Raw genomic sequence first — 21,299 nt, 5'->3', positions numbered from 1 at the left:
TAGAGCATCCCGGTCCCTGAGGAGAACTTGCTCATTATCTTTTACCCTGTGGAGGGAAGCCAACCCACTGTAGATGGAATTGGGTGGTGTTGGAATCTAATACGGACTCAAGAAGCCAGACAAAAGATCATGAACTGTAGAATGGCAGAGGTTGGAAAAGACCTTAGGAATGTTTAAAACAGACTTTAATTTTATGGAAAGGAAAACAGAGGTCCAGAGAGATGGACTAGTTTGTCCAATGTTAACTTCGTGATAGTGAAGGAGCTGGAAATAGGAGAGTCTTGTGATTGCTAATTCAGGACTCCTTCCACACCTTTCCACACTACTAAGTGTAAAATTTCATGTCGGCTCACAACAAAGGTCACACATATCTTATATTCTGTATTCCTTAATAGAAAAATGGCAAAGCATAAAAGAAAAGTGAGAATGACTGAAATGTGTAAAAAAAAAAAGTTTAGGCTCACTAGAATCAAAGGACTGCAAATTAAAATAAGATACCATGTAAAATTGTCAAGATAAAAAAGTAACAAAAACATTCTTATATGCTTCTGGCGGTATCTAAATGGGTACGATTTTTCTCAAGGGCAATTTAATGGTTTAAATTAGTAGTCTTTGACTCAGCAATGTTACTTCTAAGAGGAAATAATGATAGGTGTGTGCATAGATTATACACAAAGTAATTAAATACAGCATATTTTATTATAAAAATGTGTAAGCAAAGCAAATGTCCAAGAGTAGAAGCTACATCAATATAACCTATTATAATGTATAGAAGAATAATACATAGGGAAATGTTCACAACATATGTTTAAGTGGGTAAGTTACAGTGTCTATAAGCAATCTCAATTCCATCAAAATCGTAGAGAGAAGATTAGAAAAATATATAACAAAGTCTGGAGTGATGACTTCTTAGGGGTAAGAATTAAGGGTTACTTTTTCTTTTTTTGAGGTTTTCTACAGGTTTCTTATTTATCGCAATAAACATATATTGCCTTTGTAATCTTGAAAAAAGCAAGATCTTAAATGATTATATTTCTGACATGCAAGACCTCTCCCTTTCTTTGCCTGGGGGCTGAGCTGTACCAGGGGGTAGAACTATACCTTCCATTAGAAGGGCATTGTTGGTATCTGATTTTTAGTAGGAAAGAAGTAGGAGCAGTTGGCAGAAAAGAAAACCAGGGCTTCCCCACTCCATGACCCAGGGATGCCGATCAGGTTTATGCCCCACTCCCTCGGGCTTGGCATCAAACACGCAGTATCAAAGGTGTGGCTCTTATTTCCTTCCTGCTTCCTTATTCTCCTCTCTTCTCCCCTTCTCTCTCTGTGTAGTTAGATGCAGCCCTGGGCAGCAGCAGCAAAGAAACTGAGAGCCACCACTGCTTAACGTTGACCAGTTGGAGACCCCTTAACATGTATTATCAGAATTAAGTGATACTAGCCACCAGTTATCGTTGAGGTAGCACTGCCTTGGGAGTTTGGGATAGAAATAAAGCAAGTAAGAGGTATAACTCCTTCCTGCTTGAAGGTTTCCATTCAGTCAGTTACTTTGAAGTTCTTGGATGTTTATATACATATGCCTTTCTCATCCTATTTCCCATCTTAACTTTCTGCCACAATTCTCAGCAATGCTTGACTGCAAGTATCCAAGAAAGCTTGTTCCACCCAACAACAGTTGCCAAGCAGGTTGTGGCTTTCAGGCCTGCTCTTCGGGGACCAATTGAAAAATCAAAGGCTGCAACCCATTTTCCTCCACATGATTGCCTTTGCTAGGCTAGTGAAGGGGCGCATTTCACTTTATTAAAACTCTTCGGGTAATCTGACCATAATTTGGTCTGATCAGAGTGGTTATCTGATTTGCTGGGTTAAATAATGGGTCTTAATTGAGTCTGTGTTATTTGTAGAGCCAGGGCTGCCCTTGCCTTTGCTGCCCCCTCCTCCCTCCTTCTGTTTCCCAATTAACCTTCATTTCTCTTTCCTTGCAGAGTAAAGAAGTTGGCCAGCAGCTCCAAGATGATTTGATGAAGGTCCTGAATGAGCTCTACTCGGTAAATCAGATGGGTTACTTGGCTCTTTAATAAGCAGAGGGAAGCAGCATTTGGCAGCTTGTGGCCATAGTCACGTCAGCAACAGCACTGAGCTGAGGTTGAGGACAGTGCATGGTCCCCACTGGGGATGACTTCACCCACCTCTTTTTTCACTCTTATTTTCAAACTAAAAGGAGCCAAAAACTGCTTTCTCAAAATAAGATCCCTTTTCAGCTGTACAGGCTAACTCTGGCCTCATTTGGGACAGAGTTGCCAGAGACCTGCCAAGGCCTCGGTCACCAGCACAGCTGACCCCCATTAGCAGCAAACCAGGGACCCCAAACCTAATGGCAGGGAACCTAGCCTGCATTGTCCCATGAATAATAATGTGCTCCGTTGGAAAGGATCTATTGTTCAAAATTTTGCATCAGTTCTCAGGCTGATCTACTGGTTTGAGACGAGAGCAGTTGCTGTAGAGGGAAGTATAGGGTCTTAAATGCCCCTAAGATAAGGGATCAGTTCGGGGAGAGAGCGCATTTCCTCGACTCCTGGGGTTTTATAAAGGTCAAACCTCAGTGAAGGGCCAGGCTTCGGGTTTGGAGCAAAAAACACGATCTGTTCTGAAATGACTGGCGTTTCAAGCACGTGTTGCCTGTGGCTGATGTATGTTTCTTCGTGCACTGGGAGGTGGTCGTGGTGGTTTCTCCCCCAGCTGTGTTTCGTTAATTACAGTCAAAACACCCCCCCCCAAGGAAATTCCTGCTGCCATACAGGGAGTATTTCGATTGTGCAGCTAAAGCCTTTCAGGGACCCTTCTCCAGCTGGGCTGTGCCAGGCCTTTGTGTCCTTCTCCAGGGTTGCCCTGTCCTATTTTGGAGGTGAAATTTATTTCCTGTGTTTACTTGCTTATCCATTGCATTTTTTTCTTTTTTTTTTTTTAATTTAATTCACAGGAAGACAGGCAGTGGTGATATGCATCACAGGCATTTGGGATCAGAGAATTCCATGTTCTTGATCCAAAAGCCTAGGTGTGGCCATTTTGTCATGGCAACTGTTAAGCAATAAATAGGGTAGAGTGGTCAACAGCTATGTCTCCAGTGACGTTCAGTTTGTTTGCAGTTTCTGCTCTGTGACTCTTCTGCTCTGAAGCCAAGTAGATAGATAGATGGTTCCCTTTGGTTAGCTCCCAAGTTTTCATTTCTTTCAAGTGAAGTTAAGGCTTTTTAAAAATAGAAGCATGTTGATGTGAACCATTTTCAGATTGGATGAGTTTTCTGAACCCCCTGGTCTTTTAAATGCTTTATTTCTACTCTTTAGTTTTAGAGCGTCATCTAGGCACCAAGAAGAGCTATGACTCCTTTCTCCTGGCAGATAATTCGCTAAGATAGAAAATGACACATGGAGTCATTATATGAATCCTTTTATTTTCCCGTAAGCATCTTGGGCCTGTGCTGTTGCTATTTCTGGAGAGGAGTAGGATGGATAATCAGTAAACCCCAAACCAACTCAGATCCAGTGGGCCACTTCTGCAGTGCGACTTCAGGCAGCAGCAGAAGAGTAGGTCCTAGGGGTTTGTTAGCTTTACTCAGAGTCCTACATCTCTTAATGTGCTGTGATTAAAAATAAGTAAATAGATAAATAAATAAACAAACGTACATGCATGCATACATAATTGTCTTGGAATGAGGAAGAAAACCCTGGAACTTGCTGCTCTGATCTGAGGAGGGCTGAGCTGGCACCTCAGGCTGCAGTCTTCAGGCAGTCCAATGTGGCCAGGACTTCACAGGCCACTATGAGGCCACAATCAGTGCAGAGTGTAAAGTCTTCCCACTGGTGTGCAAACTGGGCACCGTGTCCCCTTCCATTAGGTGAATTGGTACCCACTCTTATCATCTGTCCAAGGCCAAAATAAAAATTTGAGATTTTCCTCTAGTAAGCAATGGGAAGAGGCAAAAAAAAAAAAAAAAAAGTAGAAAACACTGGAAAGGCAGTGTTCCAGAGAAGGCAGAACAGTCTGGTGTAGTGATTCTCAAGCAGGGTGATTTTTTATCTGAGAGGACACTTGAAAATGTCTGCAGACATTTTTGGTGGTCACAACTAGAGCAGAGGATGCTAGGGGCCAGGATGCAACTGAAATCTTATAATTCTCAGGACAGCCCCCAACAACAGAGGATTATCTGGACTAAAATGTCAGTAGTACCAAGATTGAAAAACTCTGGTCTAATGATTAGAATCTCTTGAATTGGGCAACCTGGACTCTACCCAGTCTCCACCAGCTATGTGAGCTTGAGGAGATGGATGCTCCTGGAATCTCTGTTTCCTGGGGGGTGGGGGTTTGGGGGAGTCATAATTCATGAAATATCACATCATAGTTAAGAGTCTGCTGAGTCTGCAGATTCTGTAGGCCATTAGGAAGTTCAGAGAGTAGAATTATGAGTTGTTTCTTCTGGAAGGGGAGATAAGTGTAGGACTGGTCTTGAGTTAGGCACCGTGGCATTAGGGTGACTGACTACCTCGGTTTGCCTAGGACTGAAGGCTTTCCTGGGACCCGAAACTTTCAGTGCTGAACCTGGGAAAGTCCTGAGTAAGCCAGGATGATCGGTCATCCTGCACGGGACAGTGGTTTCACCAAGTAGGAACTGGGGACTTTTGTATGCTGGCTTTGGGGAGATACTTGCTGTATATTGTCTCTCTGCCTCTGTCCCCCTCAAAGGAGTTAAGAGAACAAGGGAGAGCTCCTTATAAGGAGCTTCCCCCTATTTGATCTCTGGGAAGGAGCTCTCTGAGCAATAGAAGTTGCTTGTGGGCACGGGATAAAGGAAACCAAGAATGCAAGGAACCCACCATATTCAGTGCTCTTCTTACCTGGCATCTGCCCTTCCTGCCCACAGATACCTCTTTTGGGGAGACCGATTACCTACAGATTGATAATTTAGGCACTTTTGAACCTTGATCCAAAGGGCAGGACCCAGGTGTTCCCCGATAAAGATGCCTTCGGACAAGAGGCCCAGACTCTCATCCTGAGTGGCCAGCTGCCCCTGTTACCCTCCTTTTTTCTGCCTGAAGGGCCTTTGATTTTCCTGCCTTGGCATTCTGTGCCGGGGGCCGCCTGCCGCAGCTGCTCTGCAGAGAGCAGTCCCAGTGAGCGTTCCCCTCCACGTGTTTTTTACCCCATAATGGGCTGGCTAGTTTGTAGGCCATGGCATAAGTGGTTTTCATTTTCTGACTGATGGCATCAGGAATGCCTTTGAAGTCAGAGGACACTGCTTCCCAGAGAACTCCGGAATTCGCTGCCTCAGTTATGCTCAGAGGCTGTATCTGGAAAAGCCCAGCAAGCTCCCACAGGAAGGAATGTACACGGGGGCACTGAAGCCACATGGATTGGCTGAATAGGAGAGTCAGGGAAGCCCTAGAATTGAGAAAGAAGAGGTGTTGGGACCCCGGAGCTGTTGTTGCCCTAGAGGTTTTATGCATCAGCCCTCCCCCTGAATATGTGTTCCCTTGAATTGGTGCAGCAGCTGTCTGTGGGACCGCTTCAGACTGGAACTGAGCACCTGCTGCTTTGAAACAATGTCAGTTAATAGTCCCCCAACTCTGTTTGCCTGCTTGTCCCCTGCACTTGGCACTAGGGATACAAAAACATTTAAGAAATGTCCCTGAACTCGGGGCCTTTAGTTTTAATAGAATAGAAGAGACAGAAAAGTAAAGCTGTAAGTAAAATATGAAGTGGTGACTCTTCCCATGTCTACAGAGGGTGGCCGCATGAAGTCAGGCTCCTTGGAGAGAGAGACGAAATGCATCTTAATTGCTGAGAGCTCTTTTATTGTTCTCTATATGTCCCTTTTTTGTTGTACCCTGCTCTTGTCTCATGATGCAGGGTCTTTTCACTTCTCATTGATCTCTCTAGGGATATTATTGATGGGTTATTTTTGAAGTTTTCTTCTTTCTGTATACTTTCTGTTTCCTCTCAATTGCTTGTTTTGGTCTTGGTCTTTTACATGAGATATTTTCCTTAAATGTCTGGTAATCTTTAACTGCCTGCTTATATTTTAAAGTGAGACACTAAAAAGCTGTTTGGAAGTTCTGGGTCAACTGTGGTCTTTACTGGAAGGTAATCTGACTGGACTGTGTCCCTAGGGGAAGCCCTGATATCAGTATTTCTAGGTCTTTTATATTAGATGGACAGATTCCCTAGATAAGTCTCTTTTGATCTCCTGCCTATGTCTAGGGGTTGAGTTGTGAAGAGGCCTGGCCATCTCAACATTCAGCATAGAATTTTCAGTTCATCCTCTTGTTTTTAAGGCCAGTACCCCTGTCCTCAGCTGAGCCTGGTGTCCTCGGTCCACAGATACTCCCTAAGAAAATAAACCTCTAATCTTCCACTACAGAGGGGAAGGAGATGGGATCTGGGAGTCTAACTGTTCTCAGGCACTCAATAGTTTCTCTTGTTTTTAGCTCCACCTTTATCCCACTGCCACCAATTCCTCTGAGGGCTTCTGTGGTACAAGTCTGATTTCTTCTTTTCTCTCCCTCCTTTTGGTTTAGGATTCAATAGGTCAGTTACCACTTGCCTCCCGACTTTTCATCTTCTGCTTTCATTCTTCATGTTTTTCTCAGTTTATACCTAAAAAAATAATCAAGTAAAAACTCTTTTCTGTTGTTTTAGTGTGGCTTGGGGAGGGAGCAGAGCTAAAGGCATGAATTCGATATTTAGTTTTTTCAGAGTAAAGTGAATTACTTTGTAGAACTGAGAATTTAGACTTCTGAGTTTTCCCCCTAGTTTGTATTTGCTTCACTGTTTATTTTCTCCAACTCCTATGTTGATTTCCCTATTTCTCCAATTGTTTTGACATCAGTTACTCAAGCTTCAGCCTCAGGATACCTCAGCTTTCTCTTGAGTTGGAGGACACTAGTTATACTTCTGTATTTTCGCAGAGGAGAGATTCAGTGTCACTGAGTCATTTGGGTGACCACACTGATTGTAAAACTACCACTGTGTACGTGACATATTTCTTAACTATGGAGAAGAAAGGAAAACACAGAAGAGGAAGTGGTGCTTACCTTACCCTTGGGAATTTATAGTTTCTCAGACGAGACAGTGTTTTTACCCTTTTAAAAAGAGTTCTTTAGGGGAAAGGAACAATATAAATTGTTGATTTTTGTTACTTCATTTGTTGTCTTGTCAACACTGTTCTTTTGAGCCCTTTTGTTTTTTGTCTCTCATGTTCATTCATGGTGTTTCCTCTTCATTTATTATGCATCTTTATGAAATACAAAATCATTTTGTTAAAGTCAACTCATTTTTACAACTGTTTACTCAGACTTTTTGAATCCCTTGGTCATATTCCAGGTGAAAAGAGAAAAAGGGGCCTCCTGTCTTCCCTTCTTCAATCAGATAATAGATAACTTTTTCTTGCTTCTTAGTCCACCTAGAAACCTGGAAGACTCTTTGAAGATTTTTTTTTTTAACGCTGTTGGCTGTTAAATATTCTTCTCCCATGTAGAGAATATACAGAGTAGATCTTATACTTATGAGAAATGACGTCAGATTCTGAATAAGGTGAAGCTGATTTAAAACATTCTGCAGCTAAAATGAGACATCATTGAAACTCTAAAGTCCTTTGATCTTGTCAATGTCCCACTATTCTCTGCTCCTTCCTCCACTTCCCACTCAGGGATGAGTGTACCCACAAAATCCCTCTAACCCAGGATTCCTCAACCCTGGCACCATGGACATTTGAGGCCAGATCATTGTTGTGACAATAAAAATGTCTCCAGCATTGGTCTCTGGGGGCCAAATTAGCCCCCAGTTGAGACTGCTGCTCTCACTCAAGTCCATAAATGAAACCGGATTCTCTTTTTAAGCCTCTAGTGACTAAATTTAGCCTTTCCTCCCAACTAATCCAGCCCTGGTCCTATGCAGAGAAGAGACATCGGTGTTTAGTGGCCAAGCACATGGACTTTGTCGTCTGACAAACCTGGGTTTGAATCCTGATTCTGATTCATTTACTAGCTGTGTGACCTTGGGCTTGATAGTTCACCTCTTTGAGCCTCAGTTTCCTCATCTTTAAAAGTGGGAATAATAACATGTCTTTCATAGACTTGTCGTGATGACTAAAAGAGGTGACGTACATCAGGTCCTTGACACCCAGCATGTTCTCAGTGGTAGAGATTATTGTTCGTATCACGCCCTTGCTCTCCTCTGTTCAGTCCCCCTTCCCCCCACGGACATACAACCCAGCTCCTGCACTCTCTAATTCTCCCCTGTGGCATCAGAACGCCAGCACTCTCGACCTTCGGCCTGAGTGGCTTGTTGATCGGGCATTTCTAACTTCCAGTTAGAGCAGAGGCTCCTGTGTGGAACCAAGCCCTCCAGCAGGCAGAAGCAGTCTGTTTGGGAGGAAACAAATGCAAGTTCCAGGCTTCCTAGCCTCCTCGGTAAGAAAAGGGACTAGACTCCCAGACAGTTGCTTTGATGGAAAATTGTATCCTCTCCTTCCTTCCTGTGGCAACGCCAGTTTCACTTGATGTGGATTTTATTCCTTCTCAGACTCTTACCTGAATTTTTCCACAGGTTACATACAGTATTCATAGGGTTGGTGTCTAGGTCGCAGGATGGCCATCAGGAGGAAGTGAGACAATGCGTGGGTAGCACTAGGCACAAAGCCAGGGTGTACTACGTGCTCAGTGAATGGTGCTTTGTCCCCCACCCCGAGGCAGCTGCTGTGAGAGAGGGTGTTTGATCCGGATAAAGCAGACCAGACAGAACCCCCCGGATGGGAGGCCAGTAGAAAGGGTTTGGAGCTGTTCCTCTTCCCCATTTTATATCTGAAAGTCTCAAAAGCATATGCTGCTCTTCGTGCTCTGCCGCCCTCCTGAGGGTCCCAGCCATCCCAGGAAGGCTTTGTTCTTTGGATCTGGGTGGTGGTGCTTCCTATCATGGTATTGTGAGATGACTGAAGTGGTAGAAATCGCTTGGTCAATGTAAAAGAGAAGTGCTTACAAATGTTAATAAATAGAAGTACATTGTACATCGTAGAAGACATGAAATCATTTTAATAATACAGCATGTTGGCTCAGTTCAAATACTGCTTTCCTGTGCTTTGGAGTGGTCTTTCATATAGAAAGTTTGCTGAACCAAACATGTATAAATTTTGCCCTTAAGGGTATGAGGGTGTGGCTTCATGGGGGAGAGGTCCAGCTGAGTCTGTTAGTCTGTAAAGCAGAGAACTGACCCCATTGGCTTGACCTCTGGGGGTGGGGGCGGGGGGTGTCTTGCAGGTCATGAAGACATATCACATGTACAATGCCGACAGCATCAGTGCTCAGAGCAAGCTAAAGGAGGCGGAGAAGCAGGAGGAGAAGCAAATTGGAAAATCCGTGAAGCAGGAGGACCGGCAGACCCCACGCTCCCCTGACTCCACTTCCAACGTCCGCATTGAGGAGAAGCATGTCCGGAGGAGCTCAGTGAAGAAGATTGAGAAGATGAAGGAAAAGGTGAGGACGCTCTGGCAACTGTCGGGGCTGGGGAGGAACACTCCGGAAGTCAGAACTGCTGGGAATTTCCCAGTAGGCGCTGTGGAGAGCAGAGCAAGGAAGCTCTGGGTTCCTTAGGTGCCTAGTGGCCTTACTACCTGCCCCGGAAGAAATCTTAGGTATTGGGAAAACTTGGGCATGTGGGCTCCAAGTTTCTGACCTGTAGCAGATAAACAGGAAATAGGAGTCACCTTTCCCAAGCCAGGGACAGGGGATAGCGTTTGGCTTCAGATGTCAGGTGTTCAGAGGCAGATAGAGTGACGTCTCCTTCAGGGCGGTGGTGCAAGGATGGAGAATGGAATTTGCACGTAGAACCAAAGTGGGACACGCATCTAAAGTAGGGAGCCTCATTAACCTTTCCTGGGTTGATCTACATTGTGCCCTTGAATCTCATTAAACAGAATTAGAACCCAATTTAAGGCAGACGCGCAGAGGGAGTAGCAGCACAGTTGTGGTTCTCGAATGAACTGTACTTTCATCTTTTAGAGAACAATCTCCCCTTAAAAGAAGAAAAGTAAAACTGAACTTGTGTTCTGTTTTCAGCGCCAAGCCAAGTACACGGAGAATAAGCTGAAGGCCATTAAAGCCCGGAATGAGTACTTACTGGCTTTGGAGGCAACCAATGCGTCTGTCTTCAAGTACTACATCCATGACCTGTCCGACCTTATTGATGTAAGTGCTTAAAGCCAGGGGCACAAAGATCTGGTTTTGAAGATCTGGTCAAGGGTCCCCTAGTTCTGATGCTCAGGCATCTTGGAGCGTTTTGAGAACAGTTATGAAGATGGTGGCCTTGACCTCTCGGGGGCTTGCCATGTACTACGCAGATTTCTGTCTCCCTTCAGCTAGGGCTCTTTGATTCAGTAGATTTCAGCTTCTTAAAGCCCTGGGAGTCATCGCCTCCCTGGGGAAGTGGAGCCCTGATCCCTGTTCGGGTACCACTTTGTTCTCTCTGCTTGTTGATGCCAATCTGAACATTGTCCTTCAAGGGAAGTCAGAGCCCTGGATAGGATCCTTTCTCCTCTGGGGAACAGCTCCTCACTGTTGGGAGAGAGGACTTGTTCTCAGCATGACGAAGACAATCACTTCTTTCTTATGCTCAATTTCTGCTATTTGTCTCTCATTTGGTAAAAAAAATCCAACTGTGCGTTCCGCCACACCTCTGCTGCAGGTTTGTTCTTTTCTGTTTCTTTTGCCCCCAGGGCAGCTTCCCCTCCCCTTTAAGCAAAACTCTGACCTCAGGGGACAAGAGGGGCTACTGCTAGTCAATCACAATCCACAGCCCCTTGTGAGTAGGTGTTTTGAAATCACATAAGCCAAGATTTTTTTCCCTTTTTTGTGCCTTTCAGTACTGTTTTAATTGAAATGTAATTTACAAACAATGACTGAATTTAAGTGTTAAATTGCAAGGATTGTGCTGAATCCTCCATCCTTGTAACCTACATCTTTGTCAAGATTTAGAATATTTCCATCACTTCGGAAATTTCCTCTTTCTCTTCCCAGTCAGTCCCCCACCCCGAGGCAACCACTCTCCTGATTTCTTTCACCATGAATTGGTTTTGCCTGTTGTAGAATTTCACAAAGATGGGATTTGGATGTAGTGTATACTTTATGGTGTCTGGCTTCTTTTGCCTGGCGTGACGTTTTTGAGCTTCATTCATGTTACTTCATGTGTCGGTAGTTTCTTCCTTTTTCTGGTTGATCTGTTGTTGTAAAAATGGCCGAAAGGATGCTTTGGCAGTGAACCAACAGCTAGAGCAGGGTTGAGTGGGGAGCCTGGGACCTTGGCATTCTGAGCTCCGCAGCGTCCAGAACTTGCTCCAAGACTTGGGATGAATCTTGTTCCAGTCCTTCGCCATCTGTGTTATATACGCCATTCTGCCTCCTTCCTGGCGGTGCTGAAGCTTAGTGTGTACTAAGGATAAGTGAGAGAAGGGATGTTTGTCGATGCCAGTCCATTGACACAAGGACTAGCCCTTGACTTCTTTTTATATAATATCGTATAAGATTTAAACTCAGGCTGAAGGAATCCATGTGAGTCATCTGACACACACCAGGAAAACCTTGACTTCAGGCCAAGAGGATATTCTGAAGGGACTTTAGATACAGTCTAAGAACCATTGGCTCTTTGGAATATGGCTCTCCCCACCCTCCTGGACGAATGAAGAACAGGGCATTGTCCTCACGCATAGCTGGAATGGTGTGGGTGCTGTGTACATGGGTAAAGACTGTGACACCATGTGCACCCAAGTCAGACATGCGGGAGCTCAGCTTTCTCCATGGGAAATTTTAAGGGCAATTCTTTCCCCCTTCTGTATGGACTTGAAGTGGGTGTTGAGAAATATCCATATTTCTTTTCTAGGCCTCCTCTAGAGTCTCGGGGTGAGGATATCAGCTGGTAAAGGGTTAATGAGCTGTCAACTCAACTCATCACACACCTGGATGGGCTATCATTAAATTCTTATAAAAATTTTATTTCCCCTGAGAGAGTTTTCATCAAACATTTATATAACCCAGAAATGGCCAGGGGAGGCCAGCATGGCCACAGAACTCATCGGAAGCCGTGGAAAAACATACTTTGTCTCCATTGTGAGCAGAATAATGCGCTGCCTCTACTCACTGAGATTCTACTGGGAACCAGGATGAAATATTCAAATCTTGTTTACCTAACCTTGCGAGAATTGCTTCTTTGCTGAAACCTCCGTTTCTGGCTGTTAGCCTTTCAGGTATGCGGGTAGCCAAGGCTCTGGAAAACCTATTCCAAATCTCCCTGGTTGGCTGGAGACATAGAGGAGTCAGAGGGCACGTTGTGAGTCAGACCCCCACGCACTGGCACAGAGGAGCTATAGAGCAATTGTATAATAGAGACAGTGGACTGGGCTGAAAAAGCTCCGTGTCTTCCACAGGCCATCCAGAGTGAGCAAAACAAAAGGCTTCAGTCGCCACATCTGCCCACTTGACTTGGATCAGTATTCAACCTAAGTGGATTATTTCCTGAGACGCTAGAATCTGGCATCAATCAATCCACTGATGTTTATTAAATGCCTGCTATGAGCAAGGTCTAATGGTGAGGGAATGCAAAGAAGGGATAAGACGCTGGCCACACCCCCTGTGTGAAGCTTGCCTTCTGGTTGGAGTGATTTGACGTGGCGAGTCACGGAATGAGGGAGTGTGTACTATGTCACATGAGGGCTGCAAATGAATGTCATCCTGAGTGGAGGCCAAGGTCAATATATGCCAGGGTCGTGGGCCTGGCTGGCTTCCCAAAGGCTGGTGATTTTCCCTGGATCTTGAAGACTGGGTCCAATTCCAGCAGGTGAGAGGAGTGAGAAACATTTCAGGCAGAGAGGAGGCTGGGAGCTGAAAGTCCGAGAACTAGGGGATATTGACAATTGGTGTTTGTTAAGTGTCTGCACGGTGCCAGGTGTATGTAAGTATATATCCAGCTGACAACAACCTATGAGGATGGTGTTATCCCAATCTGGGGCTCAGAGAGGGTAAGTTGCTTGCTCACAGTCATATAGCTGATTTGGGAACTGCTGTTTTCTAATGCGTGACCCTAAACAAAGAGGATGTCATTGGATTCCAGCAGAAGAAAGAAAACAGAGGGAGATGATGTTAGATGGTCAGACTGAAGACAGATTACTCTTTGTTCTGACTGTTGACCTTGCTTAATTTCACTGAGCCTCAGCTTTCTAGCCAAGAAAATTAAAACAATACCAGCCTCTGGGGTGGGGTGGGACATATAGCTCAGTGGTAAGTGCTTGCTTAGCATGCATGAGGTCCTGGGTTCAATCCCAGGTACCACCATCAATAAATAAACAAATAGCTTAATTACTTCCCCCCAAATAAATCAAATAATAAAATAATACCAATCTCACTGCAGATACTATGTAGATTAAAATGTAACATGTACGTAAAGCACTTAGCACACTGGCATATAGTAAGCACGCTTAGTAAAGAGAAGCATTTTGAAATTTCTCAACTGAGGAAGGTGGAAGTTACTTTAACAAAAAAATGAGAGCTATCATGAGTTCTTCAGCAGGGGAGTAGGCATAAAAAGCCATATTTTAGGACAGTGAAGCAGACAGCACTATAAGATGATGGGTATGAATTAGGGCAGAGGTGGTGAAAATGGTAAGGAAAGGGGAGTTACCAAAAATGTGTAAAGGTTATGAAGCCTGCCTCCCGCTAATTCTCTTCTGCGCTGAAAATCTCCCCACCACCCACCCCATCCCTCCACTTACTCAGCTCTGCAGGCAGCATTACTTCTGTTCATTAGACTTACAGGCATGCAGTTCATCATCAAGGTCTACATAGAGCTAGTTAGGAAGGTTGCCAGGTTCAAGGGCAACTTGGCAAGACCAGCAGTACCTCCTGAAGGAGGAGGAGCCCCTGCACGTGCAGCCTCCAATCAGCGGCTTTTGTCTAGCTTTCATTTGCTCTTCCCTCTCAACTGAATTTAATGTCTTTCCATCCTTTGCCTCTAGTTAAGCTGTAACTGCTGTTCTTCCGCTGCAGCCGGGCACCTGCCAGAGCCGTTGGCACTGAGTCCGGAGCCCAGCCCCACAGGCGCTGTGTCCCGGAGCTTCTTGTTAGATGCTGGGAGGAGGAGACACATCACGTGCTTTTTCCTCCCCAATGGCGGCTGCTCCCAATGTGATCATGCAGATGGGGAAAGGCTGGGGGGAGAGCTAATTTGATGTTTGCATATGGAATGAAATGACAGTCAGGCAGATGGCCTTACTCTATCCATGGATTCTTCTCTGATGTTTCTTCTCAAGTTCTGGATCTCAAAGCTGCTCAAGCAATAGAAAAGATAATGGATGACCAAGGAATTTGGATCTCTGGGTGTTTGGGAGAGGGATGGGGGAGTATTGTCACAGAGTTACAGAATGCCACTGCTGAAGAGGGCCTCAGGGATTATATTTAGTTCCAAGTATTCTCAGACCTCTTCTCTAGCAGAAGAATTCTTTCTTCAAACCAGGCTTTATATAGAATCCCAATATATTAAATAGAAAAAAAGAGCAGAGCTGGTTTGGTTGAGGCAAGGATAGGAGGCTTCAAGTCCTGCAGGTTGGGGTGCCCTGGAACCCCGGTCTCAAGGGCAGCCTGAGCCGTGGCACAAAACCTTCGAGCTCTGGCCACGAACTGGCCAAGTCTGTTCGTTTTACAATCAAGGAAATGGGGTCAGGGAGGGGCAGTGGCTTTTCCAAAGTTGCCTGGCTTCCCGTCCGGTGCTTTTTTTTCTGCTGTTGCCTCTTTCGGACCTTTTTTTTTTTTTTCCACTCTGCTTTAGAAAATCAGAATCCTTTAAATGGACTGAATTTTTCCAGTAAGATTTATGTTTAGAAATGTTGGATCTTATAAATGCCGTTTCTGTCGGGTGAGAGTTTTGGTGCAGAAATCCTAGTCTGTAGCTAAGGCCTGTCTAGAGTGTTGAAATTTGCTGGTGGGACGTTGATGATGGACAGAGTCAGCCCCCCATTCCCTTCTTCCCTCACCTAGAGTTCTGAGTTTGTGTAAATTCACTGCGCTTGTAATACTTCTGATTTCTGGACCCTGAACCCCGAAATGGCCTCGCGTGGTTGGTATGCGGTGACTAAACCACAGTAACCCTGGAGGAGTGGCAGGCTATATTTTTATTGTTGAATTTTGTTATAATGGTATCCCCAGAGGAACCTGAAAATAGAAAAAGACTCCCTTTAACTCTCAACTCTTTCATACTTACTGAATAACATGATTAAATAATTTCATTTTGTCCCAGTGAGTCCTTTTCCTTCTCACCACCTCACAGTCCTCTAAGGAGTCCTCCACCTTGAACTAGGAGTCAAGAACTGAGAAATATCACCCAGATCTTGGAGGTCAGAAGGTCAGCCTCCTTCGGCTGCACAGCTAGTCTCATTGGCGCCGTCAGATCTGCCCTGGGGACCACCCTCCCTCTCCCCAAGCCCTGTGGCTCTCCTCGGTTTGCTCACGTGCCTTCTCCGTTCCACAGCAGTGTTGTGATTTAGGCTACCATGCCAGCCTGAACCGGGCACTTCGCACCTTCCTCTCGGCTGAGTTGAATCTGGAGCAGTCAAAGCATGAGGGTCTGGATGCCATTGAGAATGCCGTAGAAAACCTGGACGCCACGAGTGACAAGCAGCGCCTCATGGAGATGTACAACAATGTCTTCTGTCCGCCTATGAAGTTTGAGTTCCAGCCCCACATGGGGGACATGGTGAGGCCCTCTTCCCAGCCCCTCCTCCCCAAGGGCCTTGAGCTCACTCTTGTCTAGATTGGCTGCACTAAGGCCATGTTATTCTGGGGAGGGCGAGGCCTGGGGCTGGCTTGCTGTCAGGCGGTTGAAGCCCATTCCACCTGTTCAGCAAACAGCCCCTGGGTGCCTGCTGACCACTAGACTCCACCGTAGACATTGGGGATTAGAGCCCTCAGGGAGCTTACAGTCGGCTGAGTTGAAAGCCAGAAATATGCATAGGGAGAGGCACCCAAAGGGACCAGCAGGATCAAAGGAGGTGAAAAACAGCCAGTGTGTTCTAGAAACTAACAGTTTAGTAAGGTGAAAGGGAAAGAGTTGGGTGGAGGCCTCCAAGTGGTGAGGCTGGGCGAAGTGAGAGCTGAGATGGGGCCAGATCCTAAAGGCTTTTGATGGCGAGAGAGGGCTAAGCAAGGTGATGGTGTTCTCTTTTGTCCTTTGGCAGAGTTCCGAAGGAGACTTATTCTCTTAGGTTTAGAAGATAATGATAAAAGGTGTAATTTTGCTTGGGTATTGAACAAAAAAGGGTGTGTATCTACAGAAAGGATAGGAGCTAAGATGTCATCCCTGAGAAGACCTGAGGCTGGCTGTCCGGGCAGGGGTGCATGAACATGGGGACCCTGTCCCCCCTCCTGGGACTTTTCTCCTCTGATGACTAAAACAAGAAAGGCCTAAATAAACTGAAGGAAGAGGAGCAAGAAGCTCTTTGGTTTTCATTACTCTGGTTCCTCTTCTGGTGGTTGTGCACACAGATCAAAGAAAATCTTATTCCTGGGGTAGGAGCCACCATTTGACCTATGGGTTAAATTAAAAGGACATTGTATTGGCTTACGTAATAGCAGAGCTCAGGGTAGATCTCCAGGTATGGCTGGATTTAGGAATGGGAATTTTATCAAGACTGACTTTTCTCTCTCTGCTCCATATCCTATATGTTGGCTCTGTTCTCGGATAGACTTTCTTTTTTTTCTTTAAATTTTTTTTTCAGATAGGCATTTTAAAATTTGTATGTGTGTGTTTTTTTGGTTTTTTTGTTTGTTTCTTAATAGAGATACTGGGGATTTGAACCCAGGACCTCGTGCATGCTAAGCATGCACTGTACCGCTGAGCTCTAGCCACCCCCTGCTCAAATAAGCTTTCATCCCACGGGGGCAAGGTGACTGTATTTCCAGACCTAATTCCTTGTAGACTGAAGTTCAGCAGAAAGAGTATCTGCTTTCCTCCTAGAAGCCCTCACGAAAGTCTCACTGTGTCTCCTTGGTTCTGATTGGTTGATGTGCTTATCCCTGAGCCAATGCCAAGGTCACACACTGCATCCCTGAGTTGGGGAGAGCCCCATCCAAAGCACATGGCCTGATTTGTGGAACGAAAGGTTCCCCCAGGGGACAGTCAGGTCAAAGTTACCAAAAGAAGGAGGAGTGAATGCTGGGTGACAGAACAACAACAATGTCCTCTCAACAAGGGAATGGTTCTTCCATTAAGATTAGCGTCCAGATGCTTTTTAGAAAACCCTGCTCCAGAGCGACAACTGTTGCAGTGTAACCAGCAGATCTGCTGTCATCAGTAGGCCCTAATGGAGAGTGAGACATTTCTATCCCAAAGACAAAAATGTGGAGCTGATTTCTTTCCTCTCCTTCCTGGGGCAAACCAAAACATTTACAGTTTGTTCCCATTGCTGTGGCTCAGGAAATGTCAGTGTCTGAACAGATGGGGAAGTGAGATGGCAGCATGTGCCATTAGAAGAGCAGGGAGGAGTGTCGCCAAGCCCCAGGAAGCCCCATTCCTCACCTGCCCTGGCTTCTGGTCAAACTCGTCTTCCTAGCCCCTTTTCCAGCTGCCACTAAGATTCCTTCCCAGGAAGCAGTGGAACTGCGGGGCTAGCTGAGTGGAGCGATGCATTTTCTGGTGTTGACTGAGTTGCCTTCTAAGCTAAGCAGCTTGTCTCCATAAAGCGGGATTCCAAATGAAGGGCGTTCAGGCCTCCTCCTAGCCCTGTCAGAACCTCATTTCCATACTCCAGAGCACAGCTGGAATGCATTACCTTGCACCCCGGTGAGGACCACTGCCAAAGCATGCATCAGCAGCCCTGTTGCTTCTTAAAGGAACAAGCATGGAAGTGGTTTTCCTTCCATGATCCCTCCTGGTTGGGTCAAAGTTCCTTTAAAAATCAATAGTCCCCTCTTCTACCTGGGCCCTCCCTCTGTGCAGTACAGCTGATCAGCGGCTGAGCCAGGCAAGGGCCAGGGCCAGTCCTTGTTCTTGCAGAGGTTTTGCATTTCAGCCTAGCCTTCATGTGAGTGGAAAATAAAAAGAGATGAGAGGCTGAGTCTTTCTTGGTCCCTGCAGCCTTCTCTCCCCATCAGTGAGGGCTGTCTGTAGGCTGTGGAGGCAACAAGAGGGAGCTGCCTGGAAGTCCTTGAACTTGGGCCAAAGTTCGGGTGGCATTTTGACCGGAAGCCCTGAAATTGGCCAAGGCCCACACTGATTGGCGTTCTGGGGCCTCAGCACATAAATTGATGCCAAGCACTCTCAGATGCACTAGGGGGAGGTGCTTGGCTCTACTCTTGGTGCCCCCCAGAGGCTCGTGGGGCTCTGGATGCCTGACCGGTGACATCAGGCAGCCAGAGAGTTTCACTCTTGGCTCTAACCCATCCTGGCCACCGAGCTCTCTCCATTGTGTCTGCTGATCCAAGAGCCAGAATGAAGTCAGCTCTCTTCAGATCTGAGAGCTGGCTCAGGCCAGCCTCTCAGCTGGGGGAGGAGGTCAAGTCGGTTGAGAGCTTAAAAGCCAATGGAGGAAAAGGTCAAGTCCCAGCTCCCTCCATTTGAAGAGAGGTTTTTGTCTTTTCAAGCAAGAGAATGGTCTGTGGGCCTGTGAATGTGCCCACTCGTTGCTGGGGAAGATGGAGGCCGGTTCTATCCAGAGGTCTCTCCGCAGATGGGAGGCTAAAGGACACAAGGTGGCAAGGTGACAGGAGCTACCTCCACGTGGTCCTGCCTCCCAATCTGCCAGCCTTCTGCTCCTCATCTGTCATCCTGGGAACTGGGGGTGACCTCATGCCTATGCCATAGCCATGGCCCCATCAGGAGACGGTGGCTCAGCCATCCCTTCCCACAGGGGGATGCTTATTGACAGTGATTCTTGGGAGAAAGGCAGACTTCTCTCCTACACAGATCTGGAGAAGTCCTGGAGTCAAATGATAGCTTTTTGAAAATGCCAAATTCCACAAGACTGGTTGCCCTCTGGGGCCCTGTAGCGCAGCCTGTGGACCTGTTCCTGGCTTCACGTGTTCTTTCATTGAGTCAGAGCTCTCATGCATGGCTCAGATTTATAAACACATGCTGGCTGCCAACAGCGGCAAGTTAGCCTCCTGACCCACTTCTCTCCTGCTTTCACTCTGGTGTACGGCAGGGAATGAAGGAGGGGCCAGAGAGGTAGCCACTTGGACCTCTGGCAGGAAATCCTCACTGTGCCAAAGCATTGTGTATCTGAAGTCAGGGCTCCCTAAGGCACTCTCTGCCCTAACTCTGACTTCCTTGGAGCCACGAGCCCTTTATAGACCTGCTGCCCGCCAAGCACCAGGCTGCAGATGGGCTCCAAAGAGAGACCCAGTCTTTCCAGACAGGTCTCACTCCTTATTCCTTTCTTGTGCTATTTGATCCTGGAAGAGGTCTACACACTTTGGCTTTGGATTTGGTTTTAACATGGAAATTGTGAGCTTTACAGCTTGACTATGAGTAGTTTTAGTCACAGTAATGGGACTCTGGAACTGACAAAAGAACTGTGTCCTCTTCCTGACCTGGTGTTGCTTTCTTTGGGCAGGCTTCCCAGCTCTGCGCCCAGCAGCCCGTCCAGAGTGAGCTGGTACAGAGATGCCAGCAACTGCAGTCTCGCTTATCCACCCTGAAGATAGAGAATGAAGAGGTGAGTTTCCCGTTCGGGAGACTCAGAGCTGCCCTCTGAGTTTCCCTGTCGAGCCTCTTGCTGCTGCCCTTCGGGGAGCAGGTGGAAGGAGCATGCAGAGAATGTCCGGGCGTCCGCAAACATTTCCTCGCCAAATGTAGGCTTGGATTTTCCCCTTCTGCTACATCCTGCCCTTGAACTCCAGGAAGTTGCTCTTGCATTGCCAAAGGTTGGGCTCTATTTTGAGCTTTTGCAAAATGCTTTTTTCTCCCCCTTTACACATTTAATCAAAATGGCACTTGGCAGCTGTATGAACAATATTGTGTCTCTGAAACCACCCCCTCATGCCTGGCTTTTTCCAGCATTTTCAAATAAACAGAGGCCTTTGACTTTAACACTTCAAACATCTCCATCCTCTTAGAAAAGGGTGACTTTCTTCTGGGCCCAGAGAATTTGCTTTCAACAACCAGTTCAAAAAGGCAGTATGATTGATTATCAGCTTCTTTCTTTTGAGCTCACGTGACTTCTTACCTGGCGTCTTAGTAAGTCTTAACTTTTCGCAGTAAGATCACGAAAGCCTGGAGATGGGCCACATAGTTTGCAAATGGGGAGACAAGTTCATTGATTTGTTGAAGGTCATGAAACAGAGCCTGGGGTGTTGCGGTCCCAGGCCCATCATACATTTTGAACTAGCTCTTTCTACGGTGGGGTTGGTTTGGATTTGTTTTATTCTCTCTCCCCTAGCATTTCCAGTGTAGCCAAGAACTAATATTAAATTTTAAAAGTAAACATTAAATAGGCTTTAAAAGTTAAGCACGTAGCATGAAGTGGGTGGTGGGTTTCAGGTCCTCCCCGTAGAGAGTAGGACTCTACCGCAGAGTCCATGTGATGTTCATCGATCCCTGAGCACCGTTCCCTGGGAAACAAAGCTGCACCCTCCCTCCTTCCTCAGCGCACTTTGATCCCACTTCTCGAAGCTTCTCTATCACCTGCTGTGTTGCAGCCTACCCCTCATTCATTATGTCGACTCCTACTTATCATGGCAGGTAAAGAAGACAATGGAGGCCACTCTGCAGACCATCCAGGACATTGTGACCGTCGAGGATTTTGACGTGTCTGACTGCTTCCAGTACAGCAACTCTATGGAGTCCGTCAAGTCCACCGTCTCAGAAACCTTCATGAGCAAACCCAGCATCGCCAAGAGGAGAGCCAACCAGCAAGAGACAGAGCAGTTCTATTTCACGGTGAGGGGGCTCAGCCTGGTGGCCTTTCAAGGTCATTTTTAGGCGCTGTAGCACACAAGGGCAGTTTGGATCCCAGGGTCTTTGTCAAGTGTCTGCAGGGCAGTCTTTGACTATCTTGATTTAGATCTGGGCATATTCGGAGATTGTCCCTACACTTAAAAGGCACAAATATCTACAAGTTGTATGTCTAACAGGGACCCCCCAGAGAAAGGATGCCCCCAAGTACACTGCCAGGAATATTTTCTGTTTTAAAACTTTTTTAACCAGCCTGGTAGGCTCTTGTTTGAAACTTTCTTTCTCAGCACTAGGAGTTACTGGGAATTAAATTGAAATATCTT

General features: G+C 46.2%; 1 protein-coding gene across 7 annotated transcripts in view; it reads left to right on the top strand.

Moving 5' to 3' along the window:
* Positions 1 to 21,299, top strand: part of SRGAP2 (SLIT-ROBO Rho GTPase activating protein 2) — a 233,911-nt gene that overhangs the window by 155,123 nt on the left and 57,489 nt on the right. For 5 of the 7 annotated variants that reach the window (XM_072948342.1, XM_006215468.4, XM_072948338.1 and 2 more), the window contains exons 5-10: positions 1,983 to 2,045; positions 9,306 to 9,521; positions 10,104 to 10,232; positions 15,556 to 15,780; positions 19,637 to 19,738; positions 20,764 to 20,961. In XM_072948342.1, coding sequence (XP_072804443.1) covers positions 1,983 to 2,045; positions 9,306 to 9,521; positions 10,104 to 10,232; positions 15,556 to 15,780; positions 19,637 to 19,738; positions 20,764 to 20,961 — 933 coding nt within the window. The remainder of the gene's footprint in view (positions 1 to 1,982; positions 2,046 to 9,305; positions 9,522 to 10,103; positions 10,233 to 15,555; positions 15,781 to 19,636; positions 19,739 to 20,763; positions 20,962 to 21,299) is intronic. The other 2 variants (XM_072948340.1, XM_072948339.1) reach the window with 1 other exon arrangement.

The sequence above is a fragment of the Vicugna pacos genome, chromosome 23 (genome assembly GCF_048564905.1).
Source record: "Vicugna pacos chromosome 23, VicPac4, whole genome shotgun sequence".
In the NCBI taxonomy this organism is placed as follows: domain Eukaryota; kingdom Metazoa; phylum Chordata; class Mammalia; order Artiodactyla; family Camelidae; genus Vicugna; species Vicugna pacos.
This window is presented reverse-complemented; position numbering and strand designations above follow the sequence as displayed.